At 45.1% G+C, this 14,705-nt stretch overlaps 1 protein-coding gene across 20 annotated transcripts in view; it reads left to right on the top strand.

Annotated features, from left to right (window-relative positions):
- zmiz1a (zinc finger, MIZ-type containing 1a) overlaps positions 1-14,705 on the top strand; it is a 445,305-nt gene that overhangs the window by 386,520 nt on the left and 44,080 nt on the right. For 19 of the 20 annotated variants that reach the window (XM_087982374.1, XM_087982371.1, XM_087982364.1 and 16 more), the window contains one exon: positions 12,211-12,364. In XM_087982374.1, coding sequence (XP_087838500.1) covers positions 12,211-12,364 — 154 coding nt within the window. Of the gene's footprint in view, positions 1-266; positions 436-12,210; positions 12,365-14,705 lie in introns of those variants that run through there. The other variant, XM_087982380.1, reaches the window with a different exon arrangement.

Below are 14,705 nucleotides of genomic sequence, written 5' to 3'. Positions count from 1 at the left end.
AAGGACATTGCAAATGGAGATGTACCTTTATTTCCATGAAGTATGTGGAATATGCAACACCCGAGAGGAGTGTCATGGTGTGAATGTGCAAAGCTGAGACTAATCATAGTGTGACTCTCTAGGTGTGGCTTGTACCTGCTGCGGTTTCTGTAAATCGGTTGAGATATTCTTTGTCTGGACACGACTGGCATTTAGAACAGGTTTTGGAGCCTTGATTTCTCCAGGCCGTACAATCTCTTCAGTGTTCATATCTCCGTGCAAGAGACACTCTGACTCTGTCTTCCAGAAGTGTGCTGAGATCACACAATGCTGTGTGAGGTCTCTCCAGTGACCCTTGGTAAAAGTACCTGAGTTAGCAGAGTATCTGTCTTGGAAAAACAATGGTGCAGATTAACTAACAGAATAATAGCCAGTCAATGAGCTGAGATCTCCAAGGTATGTCTTATTGCTCTTTGTGGGTTCTTTAGAAATAGGGGATGCATTTGATTGGCAGAGATTGTTTCTTGGCTGCATTGCTTTATTTTCAACCTTTTAATGCATCAGTGATATGTAAAAACATTGATAAATAGCCTTCAGAAAACAGAAAGAGTGGGTTCAAGTCCCAATTCAGAAATTTGAGTGGAAAAGAAATTTATGGCTTGAACTCAGTACTGAGGGAGTGCTGCATTGTCAAAGATGCTGCATCTTGGGTCCAGCATTAAACCCATCTGCCTTCTAGGGGGTGGAGATGTAAGATTGTACAGCTTTATTTTGAAGAAGAGCATCCCATTGCAGATCGCTACCATCAATGCTTTGAGCACTTGTCTATTCATAAACTAAGTGGGCTCAGATAGTGACATGCTGTGAAATGCTTCCAACTGCTTGGTAATTTACCCAAAAACAAAACTTCCTTTCCTTTGTTCCTTCCCCTCCTCTCCCCTTTCATTGGCTAAACTCTAAAATCACTTTTGTTTTGATGCTGATGAAAGGCCAAGCTGAAACACAAACTCTGTTCCTCTCTGCAAATGTCACCCAATCCGCTGAATGTTTCCACCACATTTTTTATTCTTGTTTCAGATTTACAGCATCTGCAGTTCTTTGCTTTTGTGTTATTCCCAGTGTCTTTGGGATCGTTTACTAAGCATTACTAACACTAGAACGTATTCTAGTCACTATCAATAGTCTCATTATCGCTAGAGGCTTCCTGTGTGCAAATTGGTTGCCAGGTTCTGTTCATTACAATAATGACCATGCTTTGCGAAAATGTTTTCACTTGGCTGTAAATGTGAATGCCCAGACGTGATAAAAGGCACCCTCAAAATGCATTTCTTTCTCTCTATTGATGCTATTTGCCATCTTTGTTTAATTGTCCTTTGCTTTATAGGATGGGTGATGAACAATAGTGATTTTGGAGTTTGTGAGGATCCTGTTCAATGTTTAGTCAGGAATGAGAAGGAGATAAAGCATCCCTTAAAAGTAGTTGTCTAAGTATGTAGGCACACAAACACCTCAGAAGATCAAGGTGCAGAATTGATCGAGACGTTTTGAGAAGGAAAATTGATGCTATCACGATTAAACAATACAGAGACCTCATGACCAAGTGTCGTTTGTTTTAGAAATGTACAGCTTGGAAACAGACTGTTTGGTTGAACTTCTAAATGAATCTAAAGAGATTCTAAATGAATCTCTTTCCAATCCTCCCACTTCCTCCAAACGAAAGGAGTAGCCATGGGCACCCGCATGGGCCCCAGCTATGCCTGCCTCTTCGTAGGATATGTGGAACAATCCATCTTCCGCAACTACACTGGCCCCACCCCCCACCTTTTCCTCCGCTACATCGATGACTGTATCGGCGCCGCCTCGTGCTCCCACGAGGAGGTTGAACAGTTCATCCACTTCACCAACACCTTCTACCCCGACCTCAAATTCACCTGGACAGTCTCAGATTCCTCCCTCCCCTTCCTCGACCTTTCTATTTCTATCTCAGGCGACCTAATCAACACGGACATCTACTACAAACCAACCGACTCCCACAGCTACCTGGACTACACCTCCTCCCATCCTGCCCCCTGTAAAAACGCCATCCCATTCTCCCAATTCCTTCGACTCCGCCGCATCTGCTCCCAGGAGGACCAGTTCCAAAAACGCACATCCCAGATGGCCTCCTTCTTCAAGGACCGCAATTTCCCCCCCGACGTGGTCGACGATGCCCTCCACCGCATCTCTTCCACTTCCCGATCCTCCGCCCTTGAACCCCGCCCCTCCAACCGCCACCAGGACAGAACCCCACTGGTCCTCACCTACCACCCCACTAACCTCCATGTACAGCGCATCATCCGCCGTCATTTCCGCTACCTCCAAACGGACCCCACCACCAAGGATATATTTCCCTCCCCTCCCCTATCAGCATTCCGTAAAGACCACTCCCTCCGTGACTCCCTCGTCAGATCCACACCCCCCACCAACCCAACCTCCACTCCCGGCACCTTCCCCTGCAATCGCAGGAGGTGCAAGACTTGCGCCCACACCTCCCCCCTCACCTCCCTCCAAGGCCCCAAAGGAAACTTCCATATCCGCCACAGATTCACCTGTACCTCCACACATATCATCTATTGCATCCTTTGCACCCGATGTGGCCTCCTCTATATTGGGGAGACAGGCCGCCTACTTGCGGAGCGTTTCAGAGAACACCTCTGGGACACCCGGACCAACCAACCCAACCACCCTGTAGCACAGCATTTCAACTCCCCCTCCCACTCCACCAAGGATATGCAGGTCTTTGGACTCCTCCATCGTCAGACCACAGCGAAACGACGGTTGGAGGAAGAACGCCTCATCTTCCGGCTAGGAACCCTCCAACCACAAGGGATGAACTCGGATTTCACCAGTTTCCTCATTTCCCCTCCCCCCAGCCTGTCTCAGTCAAATCCATCAAATTCAGCACCGCCTTCTTCACCTGCAATCTTCTTCCCGACCTCTCCGCCCCCACCCCAGTCTGACCTATCACCCTCACCTTGACCTCTTTCCACCTATCACATTTCCGACCCCCCTCCCCCAAGTCCCTCCTCCCTATCTTTTATCTTAGCCTGCTGGACCAACTTTCCTCATTCCTGAAGAAGGGCTAATGCCCGAAACGTCGATTCTCCTGTTCCCTAGATGCTGCCTGACCTGCTGCGCTTTTCCAGCAACACATTTCCATCTCTGATCTCCAGCATCTGCAGACCTCACTTTCTCCTCTAAATGAATCTAGTCCTATTTGTCAGCATTTGGCCCATATCCCTCTAAACCCTTCCTATTCATGTACCCATCCAGATGCCTTTTAAATGGTCTAACTGTGTAGAGTGATGGAGATATACAACGTGGAAAGTGGCTCAGTAAAGTTGGCTCAGTCATCCAGAGTAGTTAACTACCCGGGCTTACATTGTCCTTTGGAGTTTATGCCAATATCCTTGCTGTGTCCTATCTCATTGCCATTTTGTGATTAGAGCCTGCATTCGGTACAAAGTTTAATTTATCTCTACGCAAGAACCATAGTGGGCCTGAAGCATCACATGCAATGGAGCGCTTGGAACTGCTTGGTAATTTATCAAGCAAAAATGACTTCCTCTTCATTCTGAAATGTTCTGGGGATGATCCAGAAAGCAGCGCAGAACGTCGAACAGTTTTGCCCCTGCAGTTTCTTGTCAGATGCAGCACAGACAGTGATGTATCTCGAAATTGTTCAGAAGTGCTCCCACATGCTGGCTTGTCCCAGAGCGATAATGCTCTGTCTGCTGTACTTGAGAGTAAATATTTACTAGCAATGTCTGGAATGCATTTCAACACTTCAACAGCAGCAGTATCCTGGGAGTGCTGTGGTCTGGGAAATTTCCAGAATTTTCATCCCCCCACCCCCCCACAATGTGTTACCCCTTCTCAAAAATATACAGAAAGTCTAGACGGTGATATTTTCCAATTTTTGTTCCGTCCATCTAAATGCTCATTTGGAGGAATTTATCCTGTTACTGTTTGTTGTTTGCCATAGTTGGCAAAGCTTCTGTTGTCTGCTGTGCTTCCCTTTTAGCCAACCTTGTTTTAAAATTTCCAGATCTTTACTTTCCCCTATCACCAGTCGAGGCTAACTTTGGATCCTGTCTGCCATAAGATAGAAGCTCCACTGGACCAGTGACTGGACATAATCAGAGCTGGCTTCGTATCAGAGGATGCAGCTTGAGCTGTTCTCTTTGGTTCATCCAGACTTGGTCACCTGTTGGACTTTTCCTTCATTGTCTCCGGCTCCAAATTCCGGAATTTCCTCCCTCACAGCACTGTGGGTCCACCTACGCCATATGGGCTACAATGATTCAAGACTTGATGTGGGGGAGCTGGTGTTGGACTGGGGTGGATGAAGTTAGAAATCACACAACACATGTGCTCCACAATCACCTGACGAAGGAGCAGCGCTCCGAAAGCTAGAGCTTCCAAATAAACCTGTTGGACTATAACCTGGTGTTGTGTGATTTCTAATGTGATTCAAGACAGCAACCCATGACCACCACCACCTCAAGGGAAACTAGTGATTACGGACAGCACGGTGGCTCAGTGGTTAGCACTGCTGCCTCACAGCTCCAGGGACCCAGGTTCAATTCCAGCCTCGGGGTGACTGTCTGTGTGGAGTTTGCACATTCTCCCGTGTCTGTGGGTCCTCCAGTTTCCTCCCATAGATGTGTAGGTTAGGTGGATGGGCCATGCTAAATCACTCTGTGTCCAGGGAGGTGCAGGCTAGGTGGATTAGTCATGGTAAATACAGGGTTACTGAGATAAGGTAGGAAGAAGGGTCTGGTTGGGATGCTCTTTAGAGGATCATCATGGACCTGACGGACCAAATGGCCTGCTTCCACATTGTAGGGATTCTATGAACAATGGCTGGCACCTTTGCTAGCATGGCCTTCATCCAAGAATTAATTATTTTAGATTAATTATGATTGTTGTATTCAAGTTTTGCGTTGAGGAGAGCACTCATTGGGTGAAGCTATGCAGTTGTGAAAGCAAAGTGCCCTGTTTAAAAAGGAGTATTGACAGGGTAATCGTACTCTTAGCAATTTCTCATCAACCTGATGGCAGAAGGACAAGGAGGGTACAGATTTAAAGCTTTAAAGGTTAGAGCTGTGGAGGGTACAGAGGAGTGATAGTGATTGGGAAAACCACTGAACTTACAGGGTGGGGCATTGCAGGTCAGTGGTTTTGAGGGGAGGTTAGATGGATGCATGAGAGAAATAGACTTCTGGGCTGCGAGGGACAAAGTGAGGGAATGGAACTGACAGAATCCGTCTCCAGGTAGCAGGGGCAGTCAAGATGGGCTGAATGTTCTCCGCCTGTATCCAAAATGACTCTGATTCAGAGGGGATGTCGGGAACACTGAATTGTGAACCCCTCTGGTGCTGACCTTTTAAGAAACACTGGAGGGTCATGGAAGACTGGAAAACAGCTCATGTTAACCTCACCCCCACCCCTCCCCCCACCTCGTTAGAGACAGGAGGGAGGCAGAGGATGGGAAATTATAGACCGGTTAGCCTGACCTCAGTCGTTGGTAATATTTTAGAGTCCATTATTAAGGGTGATATTGCGGAGTACTTGTAAGTGCATGGTAAAATAGGGTGGCTGTTGTCAAGGGGAGGTCACATCTGACAAATATGTTAGAATTCTTTGAGGAGGTAATGAGCAAATTAGACAAAGGAGAACCAGTGGGTGTGATCTGTTTGGATTTCCAGAAGGCCTTTGATAAGGTGCCACACAGGAGGCTGCTAAATAAGATAAGAAAGAGCCCTTGGTGTTTTGGGCAAGATACTGTCAGAAGATAGAAAATAGGGATAAAAGGGTCTTTTTCAGGACGGCAGCCAGTGACTAGTAAAATTCCACCAAGGTCAGTGTTGGGACTGCAACTATTCGCATTACGCATTAACAATGCGGACGAAGGAACTGAGCGCATTCTGCTAAGTTTGCAATGACGCGATAAGTGGAGGGACTGGTGGTCTTGAGGAAGCAGGAAGGCTGCGGGAGGCTTTGGACATGCTAGGCAAGTGGCCAAATAAATGGCAAATGGAATACAATGTGGGAAAGTATGAGGTTGTGCACTTTGGTAGGAAGAATATAGGCATAGACTATTTTCTAAATGCTGAAAGGCTTCAGAAATTTGAAGCACCAAAGGACTTGGGAGTTCTAGTTCTGGATTCTCTTAAGGTGCCAGTTTGGATAAAAATAGCATTGTTAACATGGAAGCATAGAAAACAGGAGCAAGAGTAGGCCATTCAGCCCTTTGGGCCTGCTGCACCATTCAGTGTCAACATGACTCCTCATCCAACTCAGTCCCCTGATTCTGCTTTCTCTCCATAACCTTTGATCCCTTTTGCTCTGTGACAGAGCATTCCACAGGCTCCCCATTCACTGGGTGAAGAAATCTCTCCCCAACTCAGTCCCAAACGGCCTACCTTGTATCTTTATACTGTTTGGATTCCTGAGTCATCTGGTACTTCCTTCTCTATCTAGTTCTATTGGAATTTTATAGGTTTATGTGAGATCCACCCCCCTTATTTTTCTAAACTGCATTGAATATGGAATCCTAACTGATGCATTGTCTATCCATATGTCAGTCATACCATCCCAGTAATTGTTCTGATGACAGTGTAAGATGGGAGGGCATTCATGATGAGGTCTTTGGGATTGTTCAGTCTGGAGGGAGAAAAGGCATGAACAAGGGAGAATCCGTAGCCGATAGCTGAGTGGAACATTGTTACTACAGATGGAAACGGATGCTGTAAATAATGACACCATACACAGTTGGAAACTCATCTCAAGTTTCAACAGGACACCGAGGTTGCAAAGGGCCTAGTTCCACCTCAGATGGTTGCCAGAGAGAGAGATATGGATTTGGTGACGGGGCATGAAGACAGACACTAGCATCAATCCTTTATTGGGATGAAATCTTGGCACATTCAGTGTTGGAGAAGTGATCTGACACATTGCAGACAAACATCCTTACAATTATCAGAAGGTCAAGGTCTGGAGTCGGGCCCTGGACTGGCCAAAACTGGTAAGTGAGGGGGAGAAAAGTGAGAAACACAAGGGAAAGTGAGAATGCCTGGTAGCTTTGTTGTAATTCCCAGAGTGATACAGTGATAATGTCCCTACCTGAGTCAGAAGGTCTTGGTTCAAGTCGTGCTTGCCCCAGGCTTGTCTCATAATAGGTAGGTTGAAAAGATTATAATTTGCAGAATGTCAGAGCCTCACAAGAAGATTGAGCATTTATTGCGAAAGCAATGCATAATAGTTATCCTTTGAAAGTTGCACTTACGTTAAAAATAAGTCTGTGTTACTGTGACACAATAAATCTCACAGCAAGTGAGCCATTTTGTTTTAACATCCTTGCCTGTTTAAGCGGGTGTCAGTTTGCAGACATTATGTTTCTCAATGAACGTCGATCGCATTTGCTGCTGGCAGCCCAGAGACAGAGAGAAAATTACAAGAGCGAATGAATAATTTATTGCCATTTCAGCTTGAGAGCACTAGGCGTATCTGAGCTGGTTTTACAGATTCCATGTGCTGTGGAGCGGGGGGGGGGGGAAGGTTGCGGTGGGGGGAGCAGAGAGATAAATTCTCCTATCGGGGGTGTTTTAATTTTGGTGTCTGAGATTCCGATTCCATGTTCCAACAACAGCCGGCTCACGTCTCTCTTAATATTTATAGTACGCTGGAAGGAACCTGAAAAAGAGAGGAATTTATTTTTAAATCCGGGTGTGTTTGTCAGGTCCAGTGTTGTCCCTGTCACTGAGCTCCAAGTCCCATTTTAGTTGTCATTCAGAATCGAGCTACACTCTGAGCAGCCTGCATCGTGTGTATGTATGTATGTTGACAACAGCTCTCTGCTGGTGTTCATTTCTGTCTCAAAATGGCCGGTTTACATTGTACAGAGCAGTCTGGGGGCCCTGTCAGCTGCTCAGGTTGCAGTGTGTTCTGTTTTGACATGGCTGCCTGTTGTCTCGATGTGCACTTTGTTCATCTCAGTAGCACTCCCAGTTCTGCACTTGATATAGGAGGCAGCGATGAGCATCTGCACTGCAGTGATAGTATCAGGTGGGTAAAAAAGACAAATACTGTTTGCAGTCAACACGTTCATAGTGATCCATCTGATGTGATCAAATGTTTATTTGTAAATTCCTCCCCGGTATTGGGTTTAAAGGCTGGCCAGGACTGCCACCTTGTGGATATCCAGTGTGTCAGCAGTCTTTGACATTCTGGGGGAGGTGCTGAAGAAATTCAGTGTAATTTCACAGAGTTAACAATCAACTATTGTAACAGTCAGGAGTTCCATCTAAGCATCTTGGAATAATGTTGCAAAAGCAGCCCTGATTTTAGGTTGTTGTGGTTTTGATACAGAAGGACCAGTAAAGGCAACTCTTCAAATAGAAAACTTGATAAAACATCACCTTGTCCATCCCTTATTGCGTCTTTGTTCACAAAGTCCTCACCATTCTTCCATTTTCTGCCCCTTTACCCCATGATGGCAATGCAGTGGAACTGCTGCACAGGATTGAAGAAATCATTCAGCACCTTACTGATGGAGAGGATTTTGAGATGAATGCAAGAATTACATAGAACCTACACAGCACAGAAATGGACTATTCACCCCAATTGGTTCCTCACCCATATTTATACCTCATATGTGATTTCCTGCCATCCTCCATCATCTGAACCCATTGACATACCTCTATTCCTTTCTCCATAAAACATTACAGCACATTGAAGGCCCTTCAGCCCTCTATGTTGCACCGACCTGTGGAACTAATCTGAAGCTCATCTCTCCTAGACTATTCCATCTTCATCCATACGCCTATCCAATGACCATTTAAAGGCCCCTAAAGTTGGCGAGTCTACTATTGTTGCAGGCACTGCGTCCCACGCCCCTACAACTCTGAGTAACTACCTCTGACATCTGTCCTACATCTATCACCCCTCAATTTAAAGCTATGACCCTCATGCTAGCCATCACCGTATGAGGAAAAAGGCTCTCACTGTCCACCTATCTAACCCTCTGATTATTTTATACATCTCAATTGAGTCACCTCTCACCCTCCTTCTCTTTGATGAAAACAGCCTCAACTCCCTCAGCCTTTCCTTGTAAGACCTTCCCTCCATACCAGGCAATATCCTAGTAAATTCTGTCTGAATCCTTTCCAAAGCTTCCACATCCTTCCTATAATGTGGTGACCAGAACTGCACGCAATACTCCAAGTGTGACCGCACCAGAGTTTTGTACAGCTGCAACATGATCTCATGGTTTCGAAACTCAATCCCTCTACTCATAAAGGTTAACACACTGTATGCCTTCTTAACAAGGAGAAAGTGAGATCTGCAAATACTGGAGATCAGAGCTGAAACGTCGATTCTCCTGCTCCTTAGATGCTGCCTGACCTGCTGCGCTTTTCCAGCAACACATTTTTCAGCTGCCGCCTTAACAATCCTATCAACCTGGGTGGTAACTTTCAAGGATCTATGTATATGGACACCAAGATCTCTCTGCTTATCTACACTACCAAGAATCTTACCATTAGCCACTACTCTGCATTCCTGTTACTCCTTTCAAAGTGAATCACCTCACACTTTTCGGCATTAAACTCTTTTTGCAACCTCTCAGCCCAGCTCTGCAGCTTATCAATGTCCCTGTGTAACCTACAACACCCTACGGCACTATCCACAACTCCACCGACTTTTACTAACCCATCCTTCTATATCCTTATCCAGGTCATTTATAAAAACGACAAACAGTGGACCCAAAACAGATCATTGCGGTACACCACTAGTAACTGAACTTGAGGATGAATATTTCCCATCAACCACCACCCTCTGTCTTCTTTCAACTAGCCAATTTCTGATCCAACCCGCTATATCATCCTCAATCCCATGCATCTGTATTTTGTGCAATGGCTTACCATGGTGAACCTTATCAAATGCCTTACTGAAATCCATATATACTGCATCAACAGCTTTACCCTCATCCACCTGTTTGGTCACCTTCTCAAAGAACTCACTAAGGTTTGTGAGGCATGATCTACCCTTTACAAAACCGTGTTGACTACCCCTGATCAAATTATCCTATCTTTTATAACCTTTTCCAATTCATTACCCACAACCAAAGTAGGGCTCACTGGTCTATAATTATCAGGGTTGTCTCTACTCCCCTTCTTGAACACGAGGACAGCATTTGCTGTCCTCCAGTCTTCTGGCATTATAGTAGACAATGACAACATAAAGATCAAAGCCAAAGGTTTGGCAATCTCCTACCTGGTTTCCCAGAGAATCCGAGGATAAATTCCATCTAGCCCAGGGGACATATCTATTTTTTACACTTTGCAGAACTCCTCCTTGTGAATCCCAATCCCATCTAGTCTAGTAGCTTGAATCTCAGTATCTTCCTTGACTACATTGTCTTTTGTTTATCCACCATTGTTTATCGAGCTTCCCCTTCTCTTTGTGGTGCTACGTTCCACATTCCATTCTCTCAGTAAAGAAAGTTTCTGCTGAATTGCTTGTTGAATAAATGATACCTCAGATTTAGTTTTGGTCTCCCCATATCAATAAACAGACACTTTCCCTAAGTCTCACTAGTTGAATGGTTTTACAGCTTAAAGGGCCTTTATGGGGTCACTTCCTCCGTTTTCTTTTGAACAGAAAGCCTGTTCAATTTTTCCTACTAATTAACAGCCTCTCAGTCTTTATGTCACTTTGGTAAAATCTTGGGCCCAGCTTCATACAGACCTGGACGTTCAGGGTCAGCAGTATTACTTTACCATACATTGTGGCAGTATAACTTGGGGTTGTGGGTAGCGGGTGATGATTCCATCACACATCTCAGGAACAGGAGCTGCAGCTGAAACTCTGTGTTGCTCTGGCACAGGGATTCATGAGGTCGCCCACACAATTGACCCTCCCAAGATGCGCAATTTAGGTGCCGGTTGTTCTGGGAGATGTGATGAAGCCCAGACAACACAAAACTGTGTCAATACACCAAAACAAGAACTGGCTGGTTGGCATGGACCGGTTTGAGCCAAAGGGCCAGTCTTTGTGCTGCAGGACTCTGACTACTTCACTGGTGCACTCTGTCCATGTATACCATGTGTCTTGTGATTCCTTTAATTTTGAAATAATCAGACCTTAGATTTGAAATGCTGGAGCTCCATTAAGTGTATTTTGTGCATTTTTTGCATATTACTGGTAGACTATAGGCAGATGCATTGTTAATTGGTACATGATGGCAATGCAGCTTTAAAATGGGACACCATGGATCTACATTCTCATAACTATTAGTTCCTACTTCTTTTATGAATAATATCTCAAGAATAGCTGTAGGGCCAATACTGGGATCATTCTTGTAACTACCTATGCTCCAAACAAACCTGTGGAGGGGACACTTGTTACAAAGAAGTGATTCTCCACCTGAATCTCCTGTAAAGAAATGAGCATTTTAGGTAGATGCAGTGTTTGTCATCCTTCTTATTAGCCTCTTGTGTTGAATGTGTTAGAATACTCAAGCTTTCAATAAACCCTTCAGCTTTGCGTCAGAAGTTTTCAATACGCTTAGCAGGATTATCGGAATTGAGCCCCAGAAGAGTGTGAATGGCCACAAAAGCACCAAGCAGTAACAACTCATGAATGTGAAGTGCAGATTGATGAGGACAGTTGAGGTCTAGAGAGGTTTTGGACACTGTGCTTCCAGGAGCCAACCCACCCAGTGAAGAGGCCTCCATTTTGTCTGTTTCATTAATGCTGAGCTTTGGTTTAGAAGGGAGGGTCTCTTTCGCTGTGTGGCCATGTTTATGAGTGTGCGTATGTTCTGTGGGTGTGTGTGTGTATCATGTGTCTGTTTGTATCCATGTGCGTGTGTGCCTCTTTTCCACAAAGGGCAGTGAATGCAGGATTTTAAATCTGAGGTAGATAATTTTTTTTTAAGCAAATGTGTTAACGGATATGAAAGTCAAGCCACAGATCTGTCAAGATCTCATTGAATGGTGGAACAGGCTTGAGGGGCTGAATGGCCTGCATCCGTTCTGATATGTGTCCATGTCACTCAGTGTGAATTTGATCCTGGCTGATCTTCTCACCATTGAAGACTTTAAAGTGTATTTGTTTTTAATTTGTTGCTGATAATTTTTGGTGAAAGACAGGATTCTTATCAGGTTTTTTTCTCTGTCTGCACAGCTCTCCTGTCATCGTGGTGCGAGGACTTAGGGCGGCTCCTGTTGCTTCGCCACCAGAAGAGTCGTCAGAACGACACCCCTGGTAAACTGCCCATGCAGCCACCGATGAACCCTATGAGCACTATGAAACCAACACTCCCTCCTGGACCCCACAGGTCAGTCATGAGAAATCTGACTCCCTGCAGTCTCCCTTTCTCCCTCAGTCTGCAGACAGAATGTTTGTACCCAGTTCAAAAATGGTCGCTGTGATCCATCCGCGTGTGCAGTTGGACATGTTTCTGTGTGGAATCAGTCCCTTGTCGCAGCACTCCAGTTAGTCTTCAGTCAGAACCCAGTGCCCCCTTCACTGAAAAAAGCAAGCTGGATCCAGTCCTCAATCTGTCCTAATTCACTTCTATCATAATCTGCAGGGAATTACTGATCTTTAAATTGATAGCGGAAATTCCGGGAATTGAGGGTAAGGACCACTCCCACTCAAAAGCGGCTGCAAATGCGTCATTTCAGGTCTGTGGAAATACCAACTTTGCACACAAGGAGAAGACAGATAAGGGAACGATGGGCCAGTGTTGAGTTTGTCCTTCTGGAGGTTTGTATGTTCTGTGCAAGTCTGTTCCCTTTTGCAGACTCCAGTGCGCTGCCCAGAAATGCAACACCGGTCAGAGCTGTTGGGCAGCTTGAAGCTAGCGCCTTTGTCCTGCTGCACAAATCGATCACCCTGTGAGACACAGCAGGGGGCTGCTCCTCAGTCACTTCCCACAACAAAGATCTGTGATCAGAGTTTCAACAGTTGATCTTTAGTCTGCCTAAAGATTGTGTGGACTGTGACCGATCAGATTTCCTAATGATCTGATATCTGGAGCCGACAGTGATCTACTGATCTCTGGGACGCTTGATGGTCTGCTCTCTGAGACTGTTAGCAATCTGCCAATCTCTGGAAATATTAGTGATCTGGTGATCTACTGTCATCTGAGAATGTTTGTGACCTGCTGATCTCTGAGGCTGTCAGTGGCCTCCTGATTGCTGTGATCAGTCATGGATTTCAACAGTGATAAGATGTGAATCTCACCAATGACCTTGAAGTTGGTCTGACTTTGGCACAGGTGAGAAGGAAGATTGGCTTCAGCACTTTGTGAATGTGCCCAGATTCTGTTCAATGATGACGATTACAGCCTGGGGTTTTATTACAGACAGTGCAGGTTGTGTTGAAGGAGCTTACCGTTAACCTAATGGGTACAGAAAATAAGGCAATAATTCTAGGTTGCTTCAACTCATTATTCTGCAATGGTATGCCTAGATCTGTCTGTTTAAACCATAGACAGAATATTTGAGACATAACATCCATTAACAGCAATATTGTTCAGGATAGCTTTTTGAGATGTTAATATTAAAAAGCAACATTATTTTGAAAAGCTTGTAAAATAGAATTGCTGCTGTTAATTAGCTGGGTGAATCTGTTAACCTTTTTTATTTGTGAAACTGGCAAAGCTCATTGAATGGAAGCTTGTCACCAACCTCCTGGTCTTTGGAGCTACTTCTGAATAATGCTTCCCATTATTACTATTCAGGATGACACATCCGTGGGTTTATTGAGTCTTTCAGAATTATCTTTTTATTCAGCTGTCATAGTGCATAAAATAATAGACCATTTCAACAGCGCTTTTGTCCTGGTCTCTCTACATTTGTACCTCTTAACAGCTGAGAACCTACACTCAAACAATAAAAAAAGCTCCCCATGTTCTGGGGAGGGCACACCTGGTGTGTTGGAACAGAGTGAGTCAGTTACAGCCAGATTCTCAGGAGTGGAGGTGCCTCATTCAACCATGACGTCTTCTGAGGTAGAGAATTGAAATTCAGCTAGTTAATCTCTCTCTTCACTATTCAGTGCAATACCAAGATAATTAACCTATCCCTGAAATATGTCACCTGTTTGCCAACTGGTTTCTCTTCACTGTACCTTCATAGTGTGGTCGGCTTCTGATGACCGGAAGCCATTGAAGCAGAATTAGGCCATTTGGCCCATTCAGTCTGCTGCGCCATGGCTTTTATTTTCCTTATTCAGGAGATGAGGGAGTCGCTGGGTTTGTCAGCATTTGTTGCCCAGAGGGCAGTTAAGAGTCAACCCATTGCTGTGGGTCTGGAGTCACATGTAGGCCAGACCAGGTAAGGATGGCAGTTTCCTTCCCTAAGGGACATTAGTGAACCAGATGGATTTTTCTGACAATCGACATGGATTCATGGTCATTATTAGACCCTTAATTCCAGATATTTATTGAATTCAAATTCCACCATTTGCTGTTGCGGGATTCGAACCCAGGTCCCCAGAACATTAGCGGGGTCTCTGGGTTAATAGTCCAGTGATATGACTAGGCCATAGACTCCCTATATCTGACCTGATCTGTTTCTCAACCTAATTTGCCTGCCTTCTTCCCATTATCTTCGATCCCCTTACCAATCAAGAACTCTTCTACCTCCACCTTAAGTACACCCAATGACCTG

Source organism: Chiloscyllium plagiosum, unplaced genomic scaffold (assembly GCF_037043375.1).
Source record: "Chiloscyllium plagiosum isolate Xiang-an unplaced genomic scaffold, Cpla_swu_hap1 HiC_scaffold_43, whole genome shotgun sequence".
Classification (NCBI taxonomy): Eukaryota; Metazoa; Chordata; class Chondrichthyes; order Orectolobiformes; family Hemiscylliidae; genus Chiloscyllium; species Chiloscyllium plagiosum.
Note: the sequence above shows the minus strand (reverse complement) of the source record. Positions and strands in the feature narration are given on the sequence as shown.